Here is a 22173-nt window from a genome sequence, read left to right as displayed (position 1 = left end):
AGGTACTATTTAAACAAGGCAGAACACCTGTGTGGTGTGCTTTTATCCTGATGGGCAGGCATGGAGGGCAGAAAGGCGAGTGCAAAACAGCACTTTGCTGAGCCTGATGAGCCATATGATCTGGTGGAAGTAGAGATACTGCACATTTCTCATGCAGATTTACAGTCTCTCATAAAGGAGGCATTTGACACTGTTGTGGTCGAGCATACAGCCAACCTTTTGTATGATCTGGATGATGATTTTGTGGAAGAGCAAAAAGGCAGATATATACAAGGGACATATTTGCGTGAATTGCTGATTCACATTAGAGAAACGCTGGGTTTTGGGGTTAAAGCTCAACAAAAAGAGGGCTTTTATTCCCAATATACCTCTGATTGTACAGATGATTTGCCTCTTCATAATGTGATTCAAGCAATTTTTTTCTAAAGAATGGAAAGAACCTGATAAGTCCTGTCTTGTCGGATGTGGTGGATAAGAAAGTGGAAGCATCGCTAAAACGTTCTTTTGCCGGTTCCAATTTTGCACTAAGGGCAAACACTTATTCGGCATATGCTACACAGGTTCTGCTCAAAGACTCTCAGTTGTTATATGATTGTGTCAAAGATAATAAGTACCCAACTTGCATTCTAGCTAACATGGAATTGGTTTCCAACTTTCTGTCAGATAACACTTTTGATCGTTTAGGGGCAGCTGCATCTGCGGCAGGTGCTTCAGTGGAAGATTGCAGGTTACTTTTGATGAAGTGCTGAAAATTGGTAGCTACCCAAAAGAGCCGTATTCAGAAATTGTCTTTTCCAGTGTCAAAATTATTTGGTAGCGAACTTGATGGCATGGTGCACAAGGCTGTGGAGGAGTAGAAGGTTATAAAACGTTTTAAGATGGCTTCAGGATGAAAATCTTTTCTGTTTAAGAAATCTGCTCAGCCTGTTCCTGAAAAATGTTCCTTTCCCTTTCGTGGCCGGCCCGTGGTCAGGTGTCTGCGTTTGCCCTCACATCCAGACCACACGTCTCCAGTACTCTATACCAACCCCAAAAACAAGCATTTGCAATGCAATAGGTGTCACATTAGGAAAGTTTGAGCTATTGGCATTGTAAATGACAATTTTTTTATTCATGTGTTGGTTTTGAAAATTGCGAAATTAATAACTTTGTCATTTACAATGCCAATAGTTTTAACTTTAGCAAATGTGACACCTATAGCATTTGTAATGCAATATGTTTTGTATTTACGTGACTTAGATGTATTGATATTACAAATAACAATGGCTTTTATTTTTTTTTAAATAATTAATACTTAAAAGTTATTGTAATTTATAATGGCAATAGCTTAAACTTTTGTAAATAACTTTTGTGAAGATTATGTTCAGTATATTTTATTGTGATGAAAATACAAGAACAGAAATGAAATATTAACATCTTTTTGTGACATTTGTCATAAAGCTTGAAACATTGAGAGAACATATTTGAACAAGTTGTTGTTGAATGGCTGTACAGATTGATGCTGTGGTGGCACTGAGTGATGTTGTGGTGGCGACGAGTGATGCTGTGGCGTTCAGATAGATAGAGTGAGGGCGATAGATAGAGGGAGGGCGATAGATAAAGTGAGGACGATAGATAGATAGATAGATAGATAGATAGATAGAGTTAGGGCGATAGATAGAGTGAGGGCGATAGTTATAGTTAGAAGCGTGCATTGACGTCTGGTGGTGTGTGTGTGAATGGTGAAATTGTGCGCTGATGGCTGGTGGTGTGTGTATGCCTGCTGAAAGCGTGCAGTGACGGCTGGTGGTGTGTACGTGCCTGGTGAAAGTGTACTATGTCTGTTGGTGTGCCTGGTGGAAGCGGTGCACTGACGGCTGGTGGTATCTGTGTCCGGTGAAAGCGTGCACTGATGGCTGGTGGTGTTTGTGTGTGGTGAAAGTGTGTACTGATGAGTGATGGTGTCTGTGCGTGGTGAAAGTGTGCACTGACGGTTTGGTTTTCAGTGTAGTTGTGTGTGTGTTTGTTGTGTGTGTTTGTATGTGTGGTTGTGTGTGTGGTTGTATGTGGTTGTGGGGGTGTGTGGGGGTGTGTGTGGTTGTGTTTGTGTGTTGTGTGTGTTTGTGTGGTGTTGTGTGTGTGTGGTGTTGTGTGTGTGGTTGTGTGTGTGGTTGCACTGTAATGCATTTGCGAGCGTGGCAGTGCTAGAGTTCACAACTTTCAGTGAGAGGCTTTGGGGTAGAGGTGTGCCAGAAAAAAACTCATAAATGCCAGATTGCAGCATAATGTGTACTAAAATAGATCAGCCTAACAAAAGTGTGTAAAAGACAATACATAAAAAATTGTTGTCTAACAATTAGGTGGGTCGGAGGCTGGTGTGTCTGCCTGCTAGAAACGTGCACTGATGGCTGGTGGTGTGTATGCCTGGTGGAAGCGTCCACTGACAAACGGTGGTGTGTGTGCCTGGTGGAAGCATGCAAATATAGCTGGTGTTGTGTATGCCTGGTGAAAGTGTGCACTGACAGCTGGAGGAGTGTGCCTGTTAAAACGTGCACTGGCAGCTGGCGGTCTGTGTCTGCCTGTTGAAAGCGTGCACTGACGGTTGGTGGTGTGTGTCTGATGGAAGCGTGCACAGACAGCTAGTAGTGTGTGTGCATGATGGAAGCATGCACTGACTGGTGATAATGCCATTTGGACCTTCTGAAGTATTTAGCCATGCAGCACATTATCCTGGGTGCTACACCATCTACTCTTACTTGAGGTGCATTGGTTAACGACCACACACCCAAGGATGGGCTTCCGTGCTTTTTTATGAAAATATGAAAAAGTTGTGTACGTGTGTCATGTGAAAAAAACAGTGGAAGTGAGAGACAGGTAACAGGTAAAGGGACGTTGCTACCGATGGTGCATAAGGTGGCGCCAGGTCAACTGCAACCAAATTGCACATGAAAAACGATATTAGATGTTCGTGACCGACCTCACGCTATATGTGGAGCACATGCGGCTTGATTGCCATATGACTGTAGGTAAAAACTCACATGGACAAGGAATTAGTGCATCAGAAGTTAAATGTGATGAATCAAAAAGTTCCACAGTCAGAAGGGACTACATGCGTTAACTGTTTCTGTTGTATCTGTAGCCAAGAATAAAGAAGGATTATAGAAATTAGTCTTTGTGGACTTTATTGTGCATTGATTACATTGAAAGTTTGCTCTTCCTCGACTGTGATTCAGAAATAAAGTTTTGATGTTTCTTACTTTAAAACTAGGGGATAGTTGGGCCGTTTTCCGTCCTTGCACATGTGCACATTACGGTGTCTGAAAGCCCTCAGTGCTCCGTACGGGACTGTCACATACACAGCTTCAGGTAGGAAAGCACCTGGGGTGATTCATTCTTTAGGGCTGGTGTCTGCTTCCGGAGCGTGCTGTAAAACGACCACCTGCCCCTGCAAAATGTCGAAGAAAAAGCTAATTTCCGATAAGCCTGCTACAAGGTGTGTCAGCTTGAAGGCAGAGCCATGCTCTGTGAGAGGATGTGTGGGCAAAGAGGGTGGGGGCGCTGCGGTGACTGTCTGTGGGCAGAAGAGAGGCAAGGCCTCTGCCCAAAATCCTGCCCTGAAGGGATATCCCGGGACTGAGAACGAGAAAAGGCCTGTTCTGGGGTTGGGCATCCCCGGAATGAGAGAATACAAGGCGAAAGGGGAAGGAGAAGCGTGCAACGAAAGAGGGAGCAAAGGTCTACTGAGAGAGCTAATATTGAGAGGCAGAGAAGGGGAGGACGTGAAAATAAAGGAGAAACAAGGGGTATATAGTTCACGCGATCTGAATATGCAAAGGAGGTGGGGTGATGTGAAGGGAATGGACAGTCCAAAGATATAGAAAAGGAGAGCGGGAACATATGAAAACAGTGGAGGGAACGGGCAAATAATAAAAAGGGAACGCAGAGAATATGAAGTGAGCAGAGGGAAGAGTAAACTAAAAAGGGAAGTAGTAAAGAAAAAAGCTAGAAAAGAGATTGAGGAAATGAGTGAAGAGGGTAGAGATAAAGTAGGGGAGAAAGCGGGGACTGTAGAAGAGTTTGAGAAGGATGAGATAAAGAGTGTGTCTGAAGAGAGAAGAGTGGGGAGAATGAAAAGGAGAGTATATTAAAAGCGAGTGGAGAGGGAAGACAAAAAAAGAACGGGGTAGATGAAAAGAGCAGAGAAAAGGAAAAATAAACAGAGACATGGAAGGTGTACATAGAGAGGACACAAGAAAAAGTAGAGTGAGGAACGTGCAAGTGAGTGAAAGTGTATCGAAATGGGAATAGAAGAAAGATGAATAAAAAGAAAGTATGGAGAGGTGAATACATGGAATGCAGGGAGTACACCCATACTCTTGGGGTGAGAGGGAAGACTGGATCCTAAGCTCGAGGGGAGAGGACAATAAAGGGAGAGAAGGGAAAGTACAGTGGTCTGGAGAGCACATGGGTTGGAGGGTGGGAGAGCAGGTTGTGGAGGGTGGAAAGTCAAAGATTGGTCAGTGTGTCTGGAGATAATCGGATTTGGGAGGGGCCAGAGGAAGATTCTCAGAGGTGAGAAATAGAATGGAAGAGAGCCTAGCTGGGTAAATTTCTGTGCAAGGAGTCTTACGAGACTAATGGGCACATGCATCAACCTATTTAGGAAGTGCAAACGGTGCGAATCGGTAAATTCGGCCGTTTGCGCTTCCTAAATACGTTTTTGGGATGCATGAAACAGAGTTTCAAAATTCGCAATTTTTTGCATTTCTTAAAAATGCGAATGCATTTAAGGAATCGCATTTGTGCGATTCCTTAAATGCAGCGCATCAATTTTTAAAAAATTGCGAATTTTGAAATAGGAAGTGCAAGTTAACACGAGGTTGACCCTCGTGTTAATTCTCGAAAATCTTTAAAAAAGCAAAAAAATGCATTTTTTAAACTTTCATGTTACAGACACACATGTCCTTAGGACATGTGTGCGTGAAACATGCACTTTAAAATACATTTCAGGTGTGCAGGGGGGTCCTTTGGACCCCCCTCTGCACCCTTGCAATGCATCAACAAATTGCGAGTGCAAAAAAAAAAAATGCAAAACGTCATTGATTCCTATGGGCCTCTAGGCCCATAGGAATCAATGTAATGCCATTCCTTAATTGCGATTCGCAATTAAGGAATCGCAATTTCCGAAAATTAAGAAATCCTAAAAAACTTTTAGGATTTCTTGATGCATAGGATTTTGCAATTCCGAAATTGCGATTCCTTAATTTTCGCAATTTAGGAAGTGCAAAATCCTACAATGATGCATGTGGGGGTAAGTGCTCACAGTTCAGGCAGACAAAAGAAAACAGGGTTCATTCAGGTGGGAAAGTGATTTGTCCAGGATCACCCGAGCGGCCTAGTGATGAAGCCAAGAACTCCAGAGTCTACAATTAGGTCACTGAGAAAAGTATGTTGCCCAGATGAAGGGATAAGAAGGAATACGTGATATAGAGGGGAATAGATATAACAAAATGTAAAGAAAAGGCGAGGACTAGATGTGAGGGGGGGGGAAGGTGACTGAGTGGGCTTACCAATTAGGAGAGTGGTTGTCTGTGGCCAGCAGTTTGGAGGAGAGTCAGAGGAGAAGGAAATGGGAGTCAGAACAGTGGAGCGTTATTGAAATACGAGGGCAAATGGGCGGGGGAGGATAGAGTCGCCCGGTAAAAGATGGAGGTGGGGAGAGAGGAGGGGAAGACAGCAGCGACTAGAAATCAATGAAGGGAAGTGGATGAGGCGCTGAGAGACTGGAAACAGAGAGAAGAGCAGTGGCGTAAATAAAGGTCTACAGAGACAGTGGGCGATGGAGAAAGAGGAGGGGAAGGGGTTCGAATGTGGAAAATGTGTTGGTAGTGGAAGAAAAGTGAAGAGGCAAACAGGAGAAACAAGGAGGGTGGTGAGGAGGGAATAAGGATGTGGACGCGGTAGTGCAAAGGGGACAGCACACAGAGAAATGGTAGGTTGGAGGAGAAATCAGTAACACTGGTTGTAAACATCAGCTGCGTATGTTTGCCTCAGAAAGCCAACAAACAGCATTCCAAGAACACGAGCTGAGGCAAAGAAAACGGTGCACAGAACGAACTGAAATGGACGTCTCCATGTGAGGTTCCAAAACACCAAAAGAAGGGGCTATTAAGCATAGTCAATAAACAAAAGAAGGCATTTATGAAGGGCAATACCAGGAACCAACGAAAACAAGTTCTCGGCATTCGCTGTGGCAGGGGCGGGGCGGGAGCGCATTCCTTTGAAGTCTGATGCCGAGGCACAGACAAATGGTGGTGTGCGAGCGGCTTCCTTTCAAGTCTGAAGGGGGGCGGGGGAGCAAATGGCGAGCGTGCGCCCGGCGCACATGCACTGGCCATAATCCTCATTCCAAATCCCTCTTGGCAGCCTTTCCTGGAGCCCCTACATAAGTCTCGCCGGACAATGCGCAAGCGCATTGGCTCAGCGAGACCTAATGACTATCCATGGGTAGGAGTAAGACACAGACTCTTTCTTCATCAGTGGGAAGGGCATGTTTTGGATCGTTGGGCTCTCCACATAATACAAGACGGTTACAACATTCCTTCTCCCCTCTCTGCAACCACATTTCAAATCTACACAGTGACCAAAAGATGGCACAAAGGCCTGGGCAATTGCATTGGGATTGCAAGAGCTTTTGCAAAAGAATGTTGTTGTTCCGGTCCCAGTAGACCAGGAGGAATGCAGCTTTTATTTAGTTCTGTTTTTGGTCCCCAGTTCTAAATCTGAGGTATCTGAACAAATATGTGCCAGTAGTGAGTTTTAAAACGATTTCCCTGCAGACGATAATTTCACTGTTTGCAAAGAACGACTTTGTGGTGACCCTGGATCTTCAGGACGCGTACTGTTAGATCTGGGGTTCTCTAGTTGGCAAAGTCAGGTACCACCGTCCAAATAGGGACCCTTGCTTCTAGTCAGGGCAAGGAGGAAATCCTCTGAGATAACCCCTGCTCACCCTCTAGGTAGCTTGGCATGAGCAGTCAAGGCTAATCAGAAGGCAATGTTTAAAGTATTTGTACGAACACTCACAGTAACACAGTGAAAACACCACAAACTGACTCCACAACAGTTTAGAAAAATAAAGGTATTTAATCTAAACTACACAAGATCCATAACCACAAAAATCCAACATACACAGTTCAAGAATATGGTTTCAAAAGAGTACTTAAGGTTGCGATAAAGTTCTTTAGGTTGCGATAAAATAATCCACAGTTGCGTGAAAAGTTCACAATTGTGTCACGTTTAGCTCACTGTACCTTTAGTTGCGACAACGTTCCAAAAGCAGAAGCTGGTGCGGTGGAAAACAAGCGATGCGTTGCTCCTGAGACCCTTGGGAGGCGTTTGAGACAGCCCCGCTGCAGCAGCGGGCGTGTTGCGACGAATCCGGTCTGTATGGGGAGGAAGGCCACTTGTCTGGATTCCGGTGCGTAGGTTCCGTAGGAAGTTTGTTCTTGCAAAGGTACGATGCGACGATCTTTGGGGTTGCGACGATCTCCGGGGTGACGATGCGCGGACCAGCGGTGATCTTCTCTCGCAGCTCCTCGATGCGATGGCTTCGCCGATGACTCTCGCAGCGACGTGATGCGGTCCACAAGCAGGTGGTGCAGCGATGTCACCCAGCGTCGACAGGCTCTGCGACGACACTCGCAGCAATGTTAGATTTCCCGCACCGATCGGGTGCGTCCCGCAAACGAAGGATGCGACGACTCTGACAGCGGCAACAGGCGCTGTGACGATATCGACCTTCGTAGCGGCGGGAATTTCCTCGCACTGTTGTGTCGGGGATGCGCTCCGCAGCGAGCGATGCAATAACTTTTCTGTAGCAAAGTCTCTCAAGCTTAGTTTCCAGCTTCCCAACACAGGTACAACTTCCGGAGGCACCACACATGGGCCAAGCACTCCCGGAAGGACAGAACTCTCTCAGTAGAGCTCAGGGGAAGCTTGGGGTGAAGTCCTTTTGTTCCTGGGACTTCAGAACAGGGAGCCAGCTCTTCTCAGGCCCTTGGAAATTCCTTCAAGCAAGGGGACACAGCACAAAGCAAAGTCCTTCCCCTCTCCTTGGCAGCAAAGCAACAGCAGGGCAATCCAGCAGAGCAACAACTGGACAATCTTCCTTCTTCAGTTTCAGCTTTCTCCTTGGCAGAGGTTCCTTCTTGATTCCAGGATGATCTAATCTTCTGTTGTCAGGGGTCCTGTACTTATACCCCTAAAAGTCTTTGTTCTCTTTGTGCAAGTGGGCCCTGAGCCCGGTCTGATCCAGTTCTGGGTGTTTCTTGAGCACTTTGTTTTCTTGGCTTCTCCTTTCCTTTCAGAGTGAGAAGCAGAGTCGTCAGCCGCCCAGCAGGAGGTGGAGCCAGCATTGTGGAAGGCAGGCACAGCCCTATTCAGGCCCAGGTGCTATCTCCTCCCACCACTCGAGTTGCAAATGCAGTCATTCAGCCTAGGGCTGACTCAGCCAGCCTCCTGGGGAATCCCCAGCCCCTGTCACACTCAAACCAGACAGTCAATACACAATCAGGCCAAGGCACACAGGAAGGTCAGACAAGAGAACAGCAACTTTCTAAAAATGCTGTTCTCAAACACAGGATTCAAAAACAACCTTTCCTAAAAGATGTCTTATTAAATTCTGAGTTCAGGGATACTAGACTCTTATGTCCTATCTTGTTCCTATAGGAAGAAATGCGGGTAGCCACTGTAGCCAGCATCCCCCATGTTAACCTATGGAGCAAGATAGCCTTACAATAGTGAAAAACGAAAATGGCTGTAATTCACTACCAGAGCATGTCACCTGCACCAGTACATGCTCTACCTTTCACATACAGTGCACCCTGCCCAGGGGGGTACCTTGGGCCTTCCATAGGGGTGACCAATGTGCACAAATAGGGAAGGGTTAGGCCTGGTCAGTGGGGACACTGACCAGGAGGACATGGCAGTTCACAGACTGCACACAGGCACTGCGGTGGCAGGCCTGGGACACCATGTTGGGGCTACTCATGTGGGTGGCACAATCAGTGCTGCAGCCCACTAGTAGCATTTGTCATTGTGATGTATTCCTATAGGTTCTGTATAGATCCCCCTATTCCTGACCCTATTCTGGTTAACAAATTAACTAGCAGCCATCCCATGATGCAGAAACCGTTATCTGATTAAGCCAGACCACGGCACAGGAGAGCGTTATCTGATTAGGTCATAACGCTTGCCATCTAATTAGGCAAGCAATATTCCTCCAGCCCCTGATAAGGCATACGGAGTTCTCAAAACAAATCAAACCTATGACAACCTGGGAAAATCCCTGCGGCCATTGTTTTGATTTCTCAAAGAACTTCAGTAAAAGAATGTGCTAACGACCAGCTCGTATGACATCCTTATTGACGTATCTATGTCCATCCTTACGTCAATCTCGGCACCTTACAGGTATAAATATTACCGACATTGCCTTAAGCAAACACACGCGGTGGTGACGAGATCGGAGCAGCGAGACTTGCCGAAGCCCAGCAGAGAGCGAAGCCCACTGGCGCTGCCCCGCCTTCCTGACGCGCTGAGAACGAGACGCTGCCTTTCTCCTGCCGAGAAATCCAGCTCCGGCGCTTCCGAGCAGCCCTTGCAGGCAGCTTGGAATATCGAGACCACAGACGAGAGATAACATCCCTCAACCATCCTAGATCTCAGGTACAGAACTGAATAACCCCTTGCAGAGAATTCTTGAGTCAGTCACTTGGCAAAACAAACTTAACTCAAAACTGCTACTTTCTACTCCAGCCCACGTATTAGGCTTAGGTCAGGTACACCGGGGTAGGCGTGGTTAGAAGCACCAGTTGAGTACGATTAGTCGAATGTATATGTGTATGTATATATTCTATCCATTTTAAATAGCATATGGCTTAGAAACCATATCAATGCTTTTACAGTATTATTTTATACTTCTGCTTTTATTGTATGCACTTTACTTAACCATAAGTATTGCAATAATATCGATTCATTTCTCTTGTACGAGAAAAGAGACTGATCAATAAATAACATCTTTTATTGAACACGCCCGTCTCTTCCTTTTCTCTACAAACTGGTGAAACTAAGAATGCACGTACTGACTGAGTAAAATAAGTTGTCTTTTGTTTTCACACGACTCTAGAGATACACTCTTGATTAGGGGAGAGCAAAGTTGTCATGTTCTATGGTTGTCAGAAACTAAATCCCTTCTTGTCTATCCAGGGAGGTTCAACTCCTCCTTGCCTATTCGAGAAAGTTTCTAGTGAACTCTGAGCTAGCTGGCAAACCCAAAACTTTAAGTCTAATATCGACAGTAGAAGACCTAGTTAACGTCTGGTCTAGGTCTATACTATTGGAGGTATTATTCCAATGCGCAGAGCCTATTGGGATAACAGGAACTACACTACATCATCACCAGCCATGGCACACTCAGTGCACTTTACTAGGGACTTCTTGGTGATACAAATATGCCAATCATGTATATCCAATCATCATAACAATTTACACATGGAGCACTTACACTCTGGCACTGATCAGCAGTGGCAGAGTGTCCAAAGCATCTAAACTAGCAAAAACGAAATCCAGCACAGCATCAAAAATACAGGAGGTAGAGGCCAAAAAGACAGGTGAAACCACGTCAAAGATGCCAGGTCTAACACGTACTTTCTTGTATTGATAAATCATTCCAGTCAGCAGTTTCTTCGGTTTGCAGTACAAGGTCAATATTTCTAGTTTCAGGCTCTGCCGTTTTGATTGGCCACATCACCAACTATCTTCCCCAAGGTACTTGCTCTGGTTTTTGCACATCTACATTTTTGGTGTCACATTATTTCCTTATCTTGATAACTGGTTGCTGTCTTTTTCTTCTCTTTCTAAGGGCCTGGAGGACCTGGAGATGGTGATATCAGTCCTTCAGCATCCAGGGTTCATGGTCAACTATAAGAAGTCCAGTCTTCACCCAACACAGGAGAAGCTGTTTCTGAGAGCGCTCTTCATCACTCAGTTGGGGAGGGTGTTCCTGTCATCACCAAGAAGGGAGTCCATTCTTAAGAGCATCTGTCATCTAATGGGTAAGACTTCTGCAACAGCACAATCTTGGTTGTGTGTTCAGGGTTTACTGGCAGCCACTACGACTATTGTACCTTGGGCTCGGTTTCATCTAAAACCAGTGGGAAATCATCTTGTGGTGTGGTGGTCCCCGGCTTCAGGGAATTACAAGTCCATAATCTTAGTGACTTGGGAAATCAGGTGACTGTTGGGTTGGTGTCTGATGGAAAATTTTCAGTACCTGGTTCAACTAGTTGTGACCACGGATGCAAGTCTTTGAGACTGGGGTGCTGCTCTAGGGGATATGAAGGTCAGTGGTCCTTTGAGGGAATTCTCTGCTTTTTGGAGGGCTCTACTTGTATTTTCCTCTCGGCTGGAGGGACACAGTGGCCTGGTGAGAACAAACAATCTAGTCACAAGGTGTTATCTGAGTCGGCAGGGCGGCACGAAGTGTCAAAGACTCAAACAAGTGGCAGAGTTGATTTTTGCGAGAGCAGAATCCCGCCTCTTGGCTCTGGGGGCAGTGTACATTCAGGGTAAATTGAACTTTAAGGCAGACAGATTGAGTCAGAACATTCTCTCATCAGTGTCTTTGTTTCTATCAGTTGTGGAGTTTAATCGCATATGTGCCTTCTTTGGGATCCCTAGAATAGACATGTTTACATCCCCAATCAATGCGATGCTGCCAAGACCTGGGCAATGGATGCTCTTTAAATTCCCTAGCCTCAGGGTTTTCTGTATGCATTCCCTCCAATTGCCCTCATCCTGGGGGTGCTTCAGAAGATTCAGGAGGAGAGGAGCACAGCCTCAGATGCCCTTGTTTGCCCTTCTCTTTTTTTAAATTCATTTTGTTGATTCATTTTAAAGACATATAAACAAAGAAAATCAGCATCATTTTTCATTGAAGGGTTTGAGAATTGCTGTGCATCAACATTTAACATCAAGAAAACAGAGGAAAAAAGAAAGCGGAGGCAGAGAGAGTCGGGGGGGGGGAATTGTTCCACATGTGTGTTCTGCGCATTCAACTATAAAGATTAGGATAGAGGTACGCTAGGTTATTTCTGAGGTGGATATTGAGATGATGGGGAGCAGGAATCTAGTGTGTTGATTATACAGACTGGTGTGGAGGAGTCCTGGATACAGGCCCATCTGGGCTAGGTGAGCGTGTAGGCAAGCGAGCTGTGGAGGCCTGTTGTGTCTGGTGTAAATAGTGGCGATATATTTGCCAGATATCTTTATGTCGTGAAGTTGGAGGTTGTAGGGTAGTGTATATGTCGGTCTGCATATCACAGTAAATCATGCTGCAGAACCATGCTTCCTTGTTTGGGGTATTGTCTGGTGCCCCAGTGTAGCGTTAGTTCTCTTTTTGCCAATATTAGAGCTATGGCTAGAAACCTGCGGTAGCAAAGTTTACGGTTTGCCCTTCTCTTACAAATAAGGCCAAAGGGAGATTTCTACAGCTGTCAACTCACCCATCTCCTCTTCAATCACCTCAGCTTCCAGGGTTGCAAATCATGTGCCTGAGGTTGCTGGCTTGGTTATTGAGTGGATAGATCCGCTGGAGATGGGTTGTTCTGACTCGGTGGCCTTTGACATCCAAGCTTCTAAGAAGCTTTCCACTTGACGCTCCTATAAGGAGCATTGGTCCTCTTTTCATAAATGGTGAGCCACAAATGGGTGTGTTGCATCCTCTATAAATCCCTTTAAGATTTTATAAAGGTAGGTTTTGTGAAAGGTCTTGCTCCTGCTACCTTAGCGGCTCAATGGGCTGCTATTAAAGCTCTCAGAATAAGAGAAGATTGTCCTAAGGTTTTTCCACTCGTGATCAGGGTTTTGAGGAGTTTTTGTTTACAACAACTGGTTACTAAGTGTCCTATACCATCTTGGGATCTATCTGTTGTCCTTAAGGGTTTCCAACTCTTGCCTTTTGAACCTACGAAGCAGTCAGATTTGGCCTTTTTGTCTGCTAAGACAGCATTTTTTTGGGAGACAGTCACGCCTGTTAAGAGAATAGGAGAACTCTGGACTCTTGTGATCTCGTTCCCTTATTTGAGATTTTTTTCTGATTGGGTCGTTCTCACACTGGACCCTAAATTGGTGCCTAAGAGACAATCTCGTTTTCATTTGTCTCAGGAGATTGTGCTTTCTGTCTTTTCTGAGTCGGATTCAGGTATTCTGTCCTCTCTTGATGTGAAGCAGGCATTGATGATCCAACTGGCCTTTACCAAGGATTTTCGTTTATCATCCTCTCTTTTTCTATCTTTGGATCTGCTAGGAAAGGTAAAAAGGCTATTTCTCAAACCATTAGCATATGTTTTAAGCATGCTATTTCTCAGGTTATGATCTGGTTGGCGATGGTTGTGCCTATTCAATTTCAGGGTCACTTCAATAGAGCAGTTTCTACATTTGGGTGGAGAGGGGTAGTGCTTCAATTCAGGAAATCTGTCGTGCAGTTACATGGACTTTCCATTTAATGTTTGTAAATCAGTACTGTCTTGATTTGTCTTCTGAATCTGAAATTAATTTTGGTTAAGTTCTCTTACGTTCAGCAATGAAGTGATTGCTAATTGATAACAAAGATGCCAGTGCTTTTTGTGCCTTGGTAAATCCTCATACCGTTAGGACTGGGATGATTAGGACGGAGTTGTGGGGGTAATGATTCCTTTACTTACCAATAATCTTCATTGACCGATACGTAGTCCACCTCGTCCCAGTCTGTTCCCTCCCTCTCCCTACCTGCGCACCTCCAAATTAGTCTAGGAAAATTACAGGTCGAGTGGAGGAGGGGGGTATTTATAGAGGGATCAATGGACATAAAAAATAGACTATGTTTTAGGAGCCTTCGGCTTAGAATAGTGGTGAACTTCCTGTTGGAGGCAGTGTCGCCTCATACAGTTAGGACTGGGAAGAGGAGAACTATGTATCGGGTTAATAAGGATTACTGGTAAGTAAAGGAACCATTAACCATTTATGTAACACAGGAGTAAATGATACCCATGTAGAGGCTGAATTGCACAGTGTGAAACTAGAAAACTTGGGTTCATACCTAACTTCCTTGCTTGATCAAATTGTGTGATCCTAGGCATATACGTTATTTCACAGTCTCCTTTTCCTGCATTATCACATATGAGAGCACCTGCAAATATGTCTGTTCCGGTTGTGCACCGTACCAAATCCACTTTTAGTTTGTTTTAATAAACTATAATGTTGCTTCTAGTGCACATATAGGGTGCACAAAACCACAGACATGCCTTTTAGTTCACCAATAACATTTTTGTAAAGGGTCATCAATGTTTGTAAGTTTGTATTTAAAAACGAACACTTTGAAAAATGCATGGTGTGTCTAAGATGGAACACTTTTTCGAGTAAAACAAATACACTTTTAAAATGTTGAAGATATTTTATCATACCTTTACGTGGTGTTTGCTACATGATTTATTTGGCAAACATTTTCCGGGCTGCGCTGTTGCACGGCTCTTACAGCCAAGGCAGACCCTAGGCTGTTTGCTCAACTCTAGGCACTGGCTACTAAGTGATAATTTATTGATGCAATCTTTGGTAATTTGAACAGGCAATGCGGGCTGTTATCTTAAGTAATGTGTTGATGAAATAATGTGAGGGTCTGTCCAGGGGTAAAAAGTGGTGGAGACAGTTATAAAGATTGGAAATATCCTTAGATTTTGTGTACCAGTTATGCAAGGCATAATATGTGGTGATAACCCTTTGTAGCACTGGCAGCTCTCAACAATTTGAATTGGTGCAACTTTAGCGCTATGAATGAATGGCATCTGGCGTAATGAAAGGGTACATATCCTGGGTGGGAGTGCACAGAAACGCTAGCCTCTGGGACTAGGTTCATGCGTTATAAATGCTCTAAATGAAATACAAGAAGGTTACTGGATAGATAAGGAAGGAAGAGTGTGTGTAGGAGGAAGGTAAGGGATGGGGTGGGGGAAGGAGGTAGTGAGATAGGACTCTCACTGTACCCTCCACTTTCACTTCTACCGTGCAATGAGACATAGGCAGGACTTTCATACTGTACTTATATCATGTCCTGTAACATGTACTGTTATCTGACTACAAAGGCTTCAAGAGTTAACAAAAGGCACCACTCGTGTGGCCTTGCACCGATATTCCAGTACTGAGCCAGTCACAAGGCTTGATCCACACCCGGCTCTGACATTTCAGTACTGAGACATTCACAATGCTTTGGTGTGAGTTAAGAACAGGTCAGTTTGTTTGTTGTTGGAGATTAGATTTTTTTAACAATCTGAATGCGATAATCCGCATGAGTACAGGTGTTACAATTTGGTTTCCCCCGTTTTTTCTTAGAAGAGTTCTCGCTATACGTGGTGACACCGGCATGTGAGTTTTTTTTAATTTTGTAAGTTACTCCCACAGGTTATAAGGTTATAAGGGTTCGAATGTAAAATACACTAATAATTTTTACAGTGTGCATACCTTATAAACTCGATACTTAGAAGGATTTTTTGGACTCCACGGGATTAATAGTGGTCGTGCGGTGGCATGTAGGATATTTACACTCTAGTTTCACACTTTAACATTGAACACGAATATACACAAGTCGCATGTACGAATAATTTGCTGATGTATAGTTTATATGTTGATTATTTTCATTTTTTTTAATTTTCTTTAGTATTGCACCCTGATGAAGGGCAGTCATATATGCCCGAAATGCATTGGATGTTGACGCAATATATGCCGCATGTATAACAGTGAAATCAGCTAATGAATGGAACAAATGAAAGCAAAACGTATAAGCATTGACATTTTGTGAAATAAAACATGAAGAAATATTGAAGGAATACTGTGTTCAGAACCAGGGCCGGACTGGCTTCCGGGCAGTTGTGTGTGCTGCTGTGCTGGGGGCTAATTTCGTTGATGGGGACCTGCATGTGCAAAACGAAATTCGTTTTGCTTTTTAAATTTCAAATCGCACGCAGGTCCCCATCAACGAAATAAGCCCCCACCACAGAGAAATTAGCCCCTAGCTCGGCAGCACACACAACTGCCCGGTAGCCAGTCCGGCCCTGTTCAGAACCCTCATTGGTTATTGAGGGGTGATTGTGTGCCTGCAAAGATGCAACTAATGACCCATTAGAAGCACGTTAATTTGATACATTCACAAGGCTCTCATATTGCACCAATATTTTAACCTGCACACACACCACTGCTTAAGGAAGCAGTCTGCTGTTTGACACATTCTTTTCCATTAAGTAAATTTATTTTCCGGTATCTCTTTCTTCTTCTCAAACACTGCTATCCTAGTGTAGGAAATTCGCCTTTCTTGCATGGTCACACCTAATTTTTGCAACGCAAAAAGATGATGGACAGTATGCTGTGCACTGTCAAACATTCATCACAGATCACACATATGGGTTTAATCCACCGTTATTTGGCTTGGATGCCATTCCAGATTGGACCCAACCAAACTCCGTCCATCATTTTATTTTGTGATGTTGCTATGTGCGCCCCAAGTGGCTAAGGTTATGCTCAGATGTGGGTCCCTTGCTTGCAGCACCACTGGACTCAAGCTAGCCTAGCTAATGAGGGGTAAATCCCAAAATCGGTCCCAAGATGCTTGTTTCTGGTCCAGGGAGGTTGGGGTTGGACTGTTCCAATGGGGCCAGGGTCAAGACTGATTTGATATGGCTGGGTCCAAACTGGGGTGACATGGTGTGCAAAATAACGATGGATTAAATTGGGGGTGAGTGTTTATAAAGTTTCAACACTCCGCCCATGATTTTATTTTGTGATGTTGCTTCACCCCTGATTTTTCGCCTTTTGCTGCACCCTATATTTGTGCTAGCTTTAGAACTCTGTTCACTTTACCCCTGCTAACCAGTAGTAAAGTGCATGTGCTCTCCTTTAAACATGGTTTATTTGGCTTATACCTAACTTGTGCATTTACTTCTCCATAAGTCCGTACTATTTGGTTTGGAAAGTACCCGCATGCCCTGGAAGTTAAATACCTCTATTGGACTGCAGCACCAATTGTGCCATCCACTGTATGTGGCAGTGCAAACATGGCTTCAGGCCTATCCTTTGTAGCTTGACTGCTGCAATGTATACATGCACCACACCCCTTGAAAATAAACTATTTTGATGCGTAAAAACCTCCCTTTAAAATAGTAAAGTCACCATTATGGACGCCTTATAGCCTAACAAGGTAGGGTGCATTCTGCTTAAAAATGTGACATTTAAAAAATCAATGTTACCATTTCTCTTCAATGGCAAGGCACTATAAGCTGTTTTTACTTTGCAAGCCTAGCTGTCCTCTTTAGAAAACCAGAGTACAGATTAAAATACTAATATTGTATCATGAGAATGGGACGAGCTATAAAAATAATTAAACCACTTTGTTGAATAGGAATTAAAACTCAAATTCAATGGTGAAGTCTGTTATTTTAATAAAGATTAAGGGATAGTAACTTTTGAAAAGTTACTCTTTACCTGCTTGAACTCTCAGAAGACTAATTAGCATTAGACTCTGCCTGCTCTCAGTCTGTAGTCAGCCTTGAATTGGTATGGAAGAACATGTAAAAAAACTCCCAAGAGCAAGCAATATACTGACTTAAATGGGCAGAGATGACCCTTTGAACGCCATTGAAAATACAGGGTGGGGGGCTGTGGGCAACCTTTTTTCAAACTGCAGTTTCAAATTCTGCTGCACAAGCGCATAAATACAGTGGCCCTGGCTATAAGGCTGGCCTCCTGTTAAGCTATAAAGACACAATAAGATTCATGAAGGTTTTTTCCAGCAACTACCCAGCTGACCAGTGGCAACTGGACCCTGCTGTTTGGCCTCTGCCTGACACCCTTTGAATCACTAACTGCTTCCCTTTAGGAGTGAACTAATGTGGTGAATTTGGAGCTAAAGGATGAAAGTCGACAGGTAACATTTTTGACCTGGTCTAGGTGATGTATCTGTCCGGCACTTCATCACAGTCAGCATAAAATTGCTCCTAGGTTCTGGTCTACTGCGTAACATTAAAGGGGAGTGAGAGGCAAGAGATTAAATATGCCCCCAGCTTCTGAATATATACAAATCCTATCAACATAAGAGGGTTATCGCACCTTATATGTTACCTGAAGGGTTGTTAAATGTGGAATGATGATGAAGCTTGCCGTAGGTCAGGGCCGGCTTTAGGGCAGTGCGACTAGTGGGCGCTGACTTGTGGAGGGGGGGCGCTGTGACCTCAGGGGAGGCGCTGTGCTTGGCAATATCTTCTGAGGAGAAATGTGGGACACTATTTCCCGGTGGCAGTGAGAGAATCTGAGGAGGCAGTCATTGGACGTGGGGGCGCCAAAAATGATTGTCACACTGGGTGCTACGAGCGCTAAAGCCGGCCAAGCGTAGGTGGTACCTGTGGATGAGGTTCCTTATTAATAATCTAAACGATTCCTAGGGTCCCGCATTTTACCACCCTTCAGGAGAGTTATGATGTAGGCTAACCCTCTCATTATGATAGGATCTGGTCTACTGCAACAAGTGACTATTACTGGTACTTTATACTTCTTACTGCTATTTATACTTAAAACGTTTTTAAAAATTGTGTTTCCGGTTTCCCTTATTGAATTGTTGTCATTTTGGTGTCATTTACTTATTAAAATTTGCTGTATTTTTTATTTCGGTTTGGTATTGTGATTGTTTTTTGCATTTGAGCTTTATTACTGTTTTAATACTGCATAAATACTTTATACATTGCAAGTTAAGCCTGTCTGCTCTGTGCCATTTCTACAAAGGGATTGAGCTCAAGTTTACTTAGTGACTTTTGTGATTCTCACTTTCAATGGTTGTGATTATTTCTTGAGGTGGATATACCCGTACATGTATCCACTAGCTGCTTGTTAGAGGACCCTGGTTTGGTCCTTTTAGAGTTCTGTCTCTGGGTTTGTGGTGAGTAGAGTACCTGCCTCAAACTGGATTTTAGTGTTAGATGTGGGAGGACACTAGAATTGCCGCAGTACACGCCCCATAGACACCCCAACCTCAGAGCCAAGCTTAGTGCGGCCGAGGCTTTTTGCCATTTTGTAAATATCCTTACACATGTAATTTTAGGCATAGTAAAGCAAACAAAAACTACTGAAAAAGTGGGTAGCGTTGGCCCCAGAAACCCTTACCTCATTGGTTAGGGCATGATCAGGAGCCAAGCCACCCCCTGGCTAGTTCCAGGCATTTATGTGGATCCTAAAGACACCCACTTCAGAACATGTTTTGGACCTTTGGAAGATCGGAAGAGGCCTGGATCTGCTGTCTGTGACCTGGAAGGAGCTCTGATGGACTGGACCTACTCCATTTTGTACCCCAGACAAGGAAGTGGACTCCATGACTCAGTTGGATAATCTCCTGTGTGGCTACAAGGGAAAAAACAAGCTGCAAGAGGCATTTTCCTGGAATTACCCAGCTGGCCAGTGCTAACTGGACCTGGACTGGACTATGCTCTTGGCCTCTGCCTGACTCCTTGAGAAACTCTTAGTGCCTCCTCTAAGGACCTATGGGTCTTTAGAAGTGTACTATTATAATCTTCGACCAGGATAAACCTGGATGGTGTATCTGACCCTCGCTCCATCGCGGTCAATGTCAAATTGCTCCTGGGTTTTGGTCTATTGCGACAATTGACTATCATTGTTACTTTTTACTTCTTGGCGCAATTTCTACTTAAAACCTTAAAAATTCACATCTCAGTTTCCCCTAATCAAATGTTTGTCATTTTGTAATTTACATTATACTATATTTTTTTTTATTTTTTTTATTTTGCTCAGGTTAATTTAGTGACTTGGACAACCCTCTTTAGTCCATTATGTAATTTTAGTCCTCAGGTGCTCCTTCTCCTGGCATTCTGCTGCTACAAATACGACTGCAACCTTGTACAGGAACAATCAATAGATCCAGTTGTGATTTAGGGTATCCCTTTATTCTTCACAGACAATATGGCGGCCAATGCGGATCGTTCCTATGCAGCAATATGGAACTTCTTCAGAGCTGTATGATAAAATAAAAGCAAATTACATTTATAAACAAACTCTACTGAGATCAAGACTAAATCACAACTGGGACTATGGGTTGTTCCTGCACACGATTGCAGTGACATTTGGGGCAGTTGAATGCCAGGAGAAGGAGCACCTGAGAACTAAAATTGCATATTGGACCAATGAGGATGTGCTGGGTTTCACTATGCACTGGGACTATTTGTCAATCTATCATACTCTACAGTGTGTACTTCTCAAAAAGATATATGATGGCATTTTTATTAACTCCGTCATGCAACTCCAAAATAACCTTCAACACAAAGAAATGTCCTAAGCAGTCTTATTAAGACAATTTCAGTTCACAACTATTACAGATATTTATATTACCAGAAAAACTATCTTTTCAATACGACAAAATGCCTATTCCTTTCATGTGGGAGGTTATGAAACATAGAGCCCTTGCCAAATGAGGGGTCTAGATTGGCAGGAGGAGGAGACTCTTGACCCAACCACTAATGATTATCTTCAATTGTTTGGGCGGCACTGTGTGAGTAGTCTACAACCTCTGAATTGCATCTCTGATCGAAAAGGAAACAATTAATTTACAAAGTCTGATTTTATTCAAAAGGATCATTGAGGTTGAAAAGCACTACACATCAACTAGTGTTGGATAGTGTTGCGCTTCCTCGTTGTCCAAAACAAATGAGAAGTATACACTGTTCATTGTATGTCTCGATTGTCCACATAAAATCATAAAACAACACAACACAATACACTACATCACAAATTAAAGAATAAGATACAATAAAAGGGAGTAACTAGCGTAAAACTTGCTACAGCCATTTCATCAAGTGGGGGGGGGGGTGAGGAGGGCGGGGGTCATTTCTCCGTGCAACAAAAACCACTTTGACAAGTGTGTTTTCACAAAAGGAGAACACCTCCACAGATAGATATAAGGTCAACGATTCCAATAACTGGCATGATAGGCTCGCCTCACGCCACCCAAAGATTTCCTATTTCTAACTGACATTTTAAGAAAACAACACACACGTTTTTCACACTTCCTAAGAAATAAAAAAACCGTGCCATTTTCTATCCTGAGAACTCTACTGCTTACACATATTTATTATGAATCTGAAGTGGGCTTCGTTGTGATTTTAGTTCATGGTGATGGCTGATGCCTTTCTTAAAAAGTAATAGAAAAAGAAAGTATATTGTACGAAAATGGTATCCATTTTAATCATAGAGCTTACAAAGCTTGTAAATAACTTTTCAAAAAATGCAGTTTAATTTTGTCGTGTGTTACAAGTAAAAGGTGTTGCAAAAGGTAACTTGCAACCCCACTACAGTTTTCCAGCACTTTTAGGAGCATTCCAAAGAGGAACAAATGCAAAAATGTTCCCCTTCGGAAAGGATAGTTTATGACAGAAGAACACAGTAGTTTTTACTGAACAGTCTGTCTGGAAGACGCAGCTTGTTCACAAATATCACAAGGCTCTTTTTCGATTATTTTTTACTTACTAGTAAATTATTTGTGAAATATATATATATATAATAAATATCTACACCTTATATACATGCTATTGCATGTTATTATGTGTAAATTATACATTTGATTTGTACATTACCGCATGTTATTGCATGTAAATAATACATTTGTATATTGATCTTACTGAATAAACTGTAGCCTGATGACTGTTTAGCATGTCAATGGTACTTTTCACATATTTTCTTTTCTGTCTGTCTGTCGATAATGTGTTCAGGGCTCTACCTTAGTTCATGCAATCCACCTGCTGCCAGTCCCTACTGACATGCACCCTTCACAGGTTAACCCTGCTTTGACTGCGGTCAACAGCAAAAGCTCAGTCTTATCCCAGTTTAGCTTTAAGTCCCAAATCCCTTATTATGGAGGTTACATTATTTTCAGGGTGTTGCATGTATAAAACAATATCACCTGAATAAAGAGATATCAATGGCGAACGTCCTCTTGTATATGCCTTGATTTGAGTGACCTGGCTGGGCTAAGTACCAGTGGGATCCAGATCCTGAAAACGGAACCAGTGCGGTCCTGTTTTCCACATTGTTTGTTTTCTAGTGACAAAGTCCACT

At 43.5% G+C, this 22173-nt stretch overlaps 1 protein-coding gene across 7 annotated transcripts in view; it reads left to right on the top strand.

Moving 5' to 3' along the window:
• LOC144822453 (uncharacterized) overlaps nucleotides 1-22173 on the top strand; it is a 1018233-nt gene that overhangs the window by 242322 nt on the left and 753738 nt on the right. For 5 of the 7 annotated variants that reach the window (XR_013608623.1, XM_078680007.1, XM_078680005.1 and 2 more), the window contains one exon: nucleotides 10901-11093. The exons of the other annotated variants lie outside the window; for them this stretch is intronic. Coding sequence is in view for 3 of the 5 variants with exons in the window: in XM_078680007.1 (XP_078536133.1) it covers nucleotides 10919-11093 (175 nt within the window). In the remaining 2 variants the exon portion in view is untranslated. The remainder of the gene's footprint in view (nucleotides 1-10900; nucleotides 11094-22173) is intronic. 7 annotated transcript variants of the gene reach the window in all.

Source organism: Lissotriton helveticus, chromosome 3_1 (assembly GCF_964261635.1).
Source record: "Lissotriton helveticus chromosome 3_1, aLisHel1.1, whole genome shotgun sequence".
NCBI lineage: Eukaryota > Metazoa > Chordata > Amphibia > Caudata > Salamandridae > Lissotriton > Lissotriton helveticus.
The sequence above is the reverse complement of the archived record's forward strand: the minus strand, read 5'-3'. Positions and strand labels throughout refer to the sequence as shown.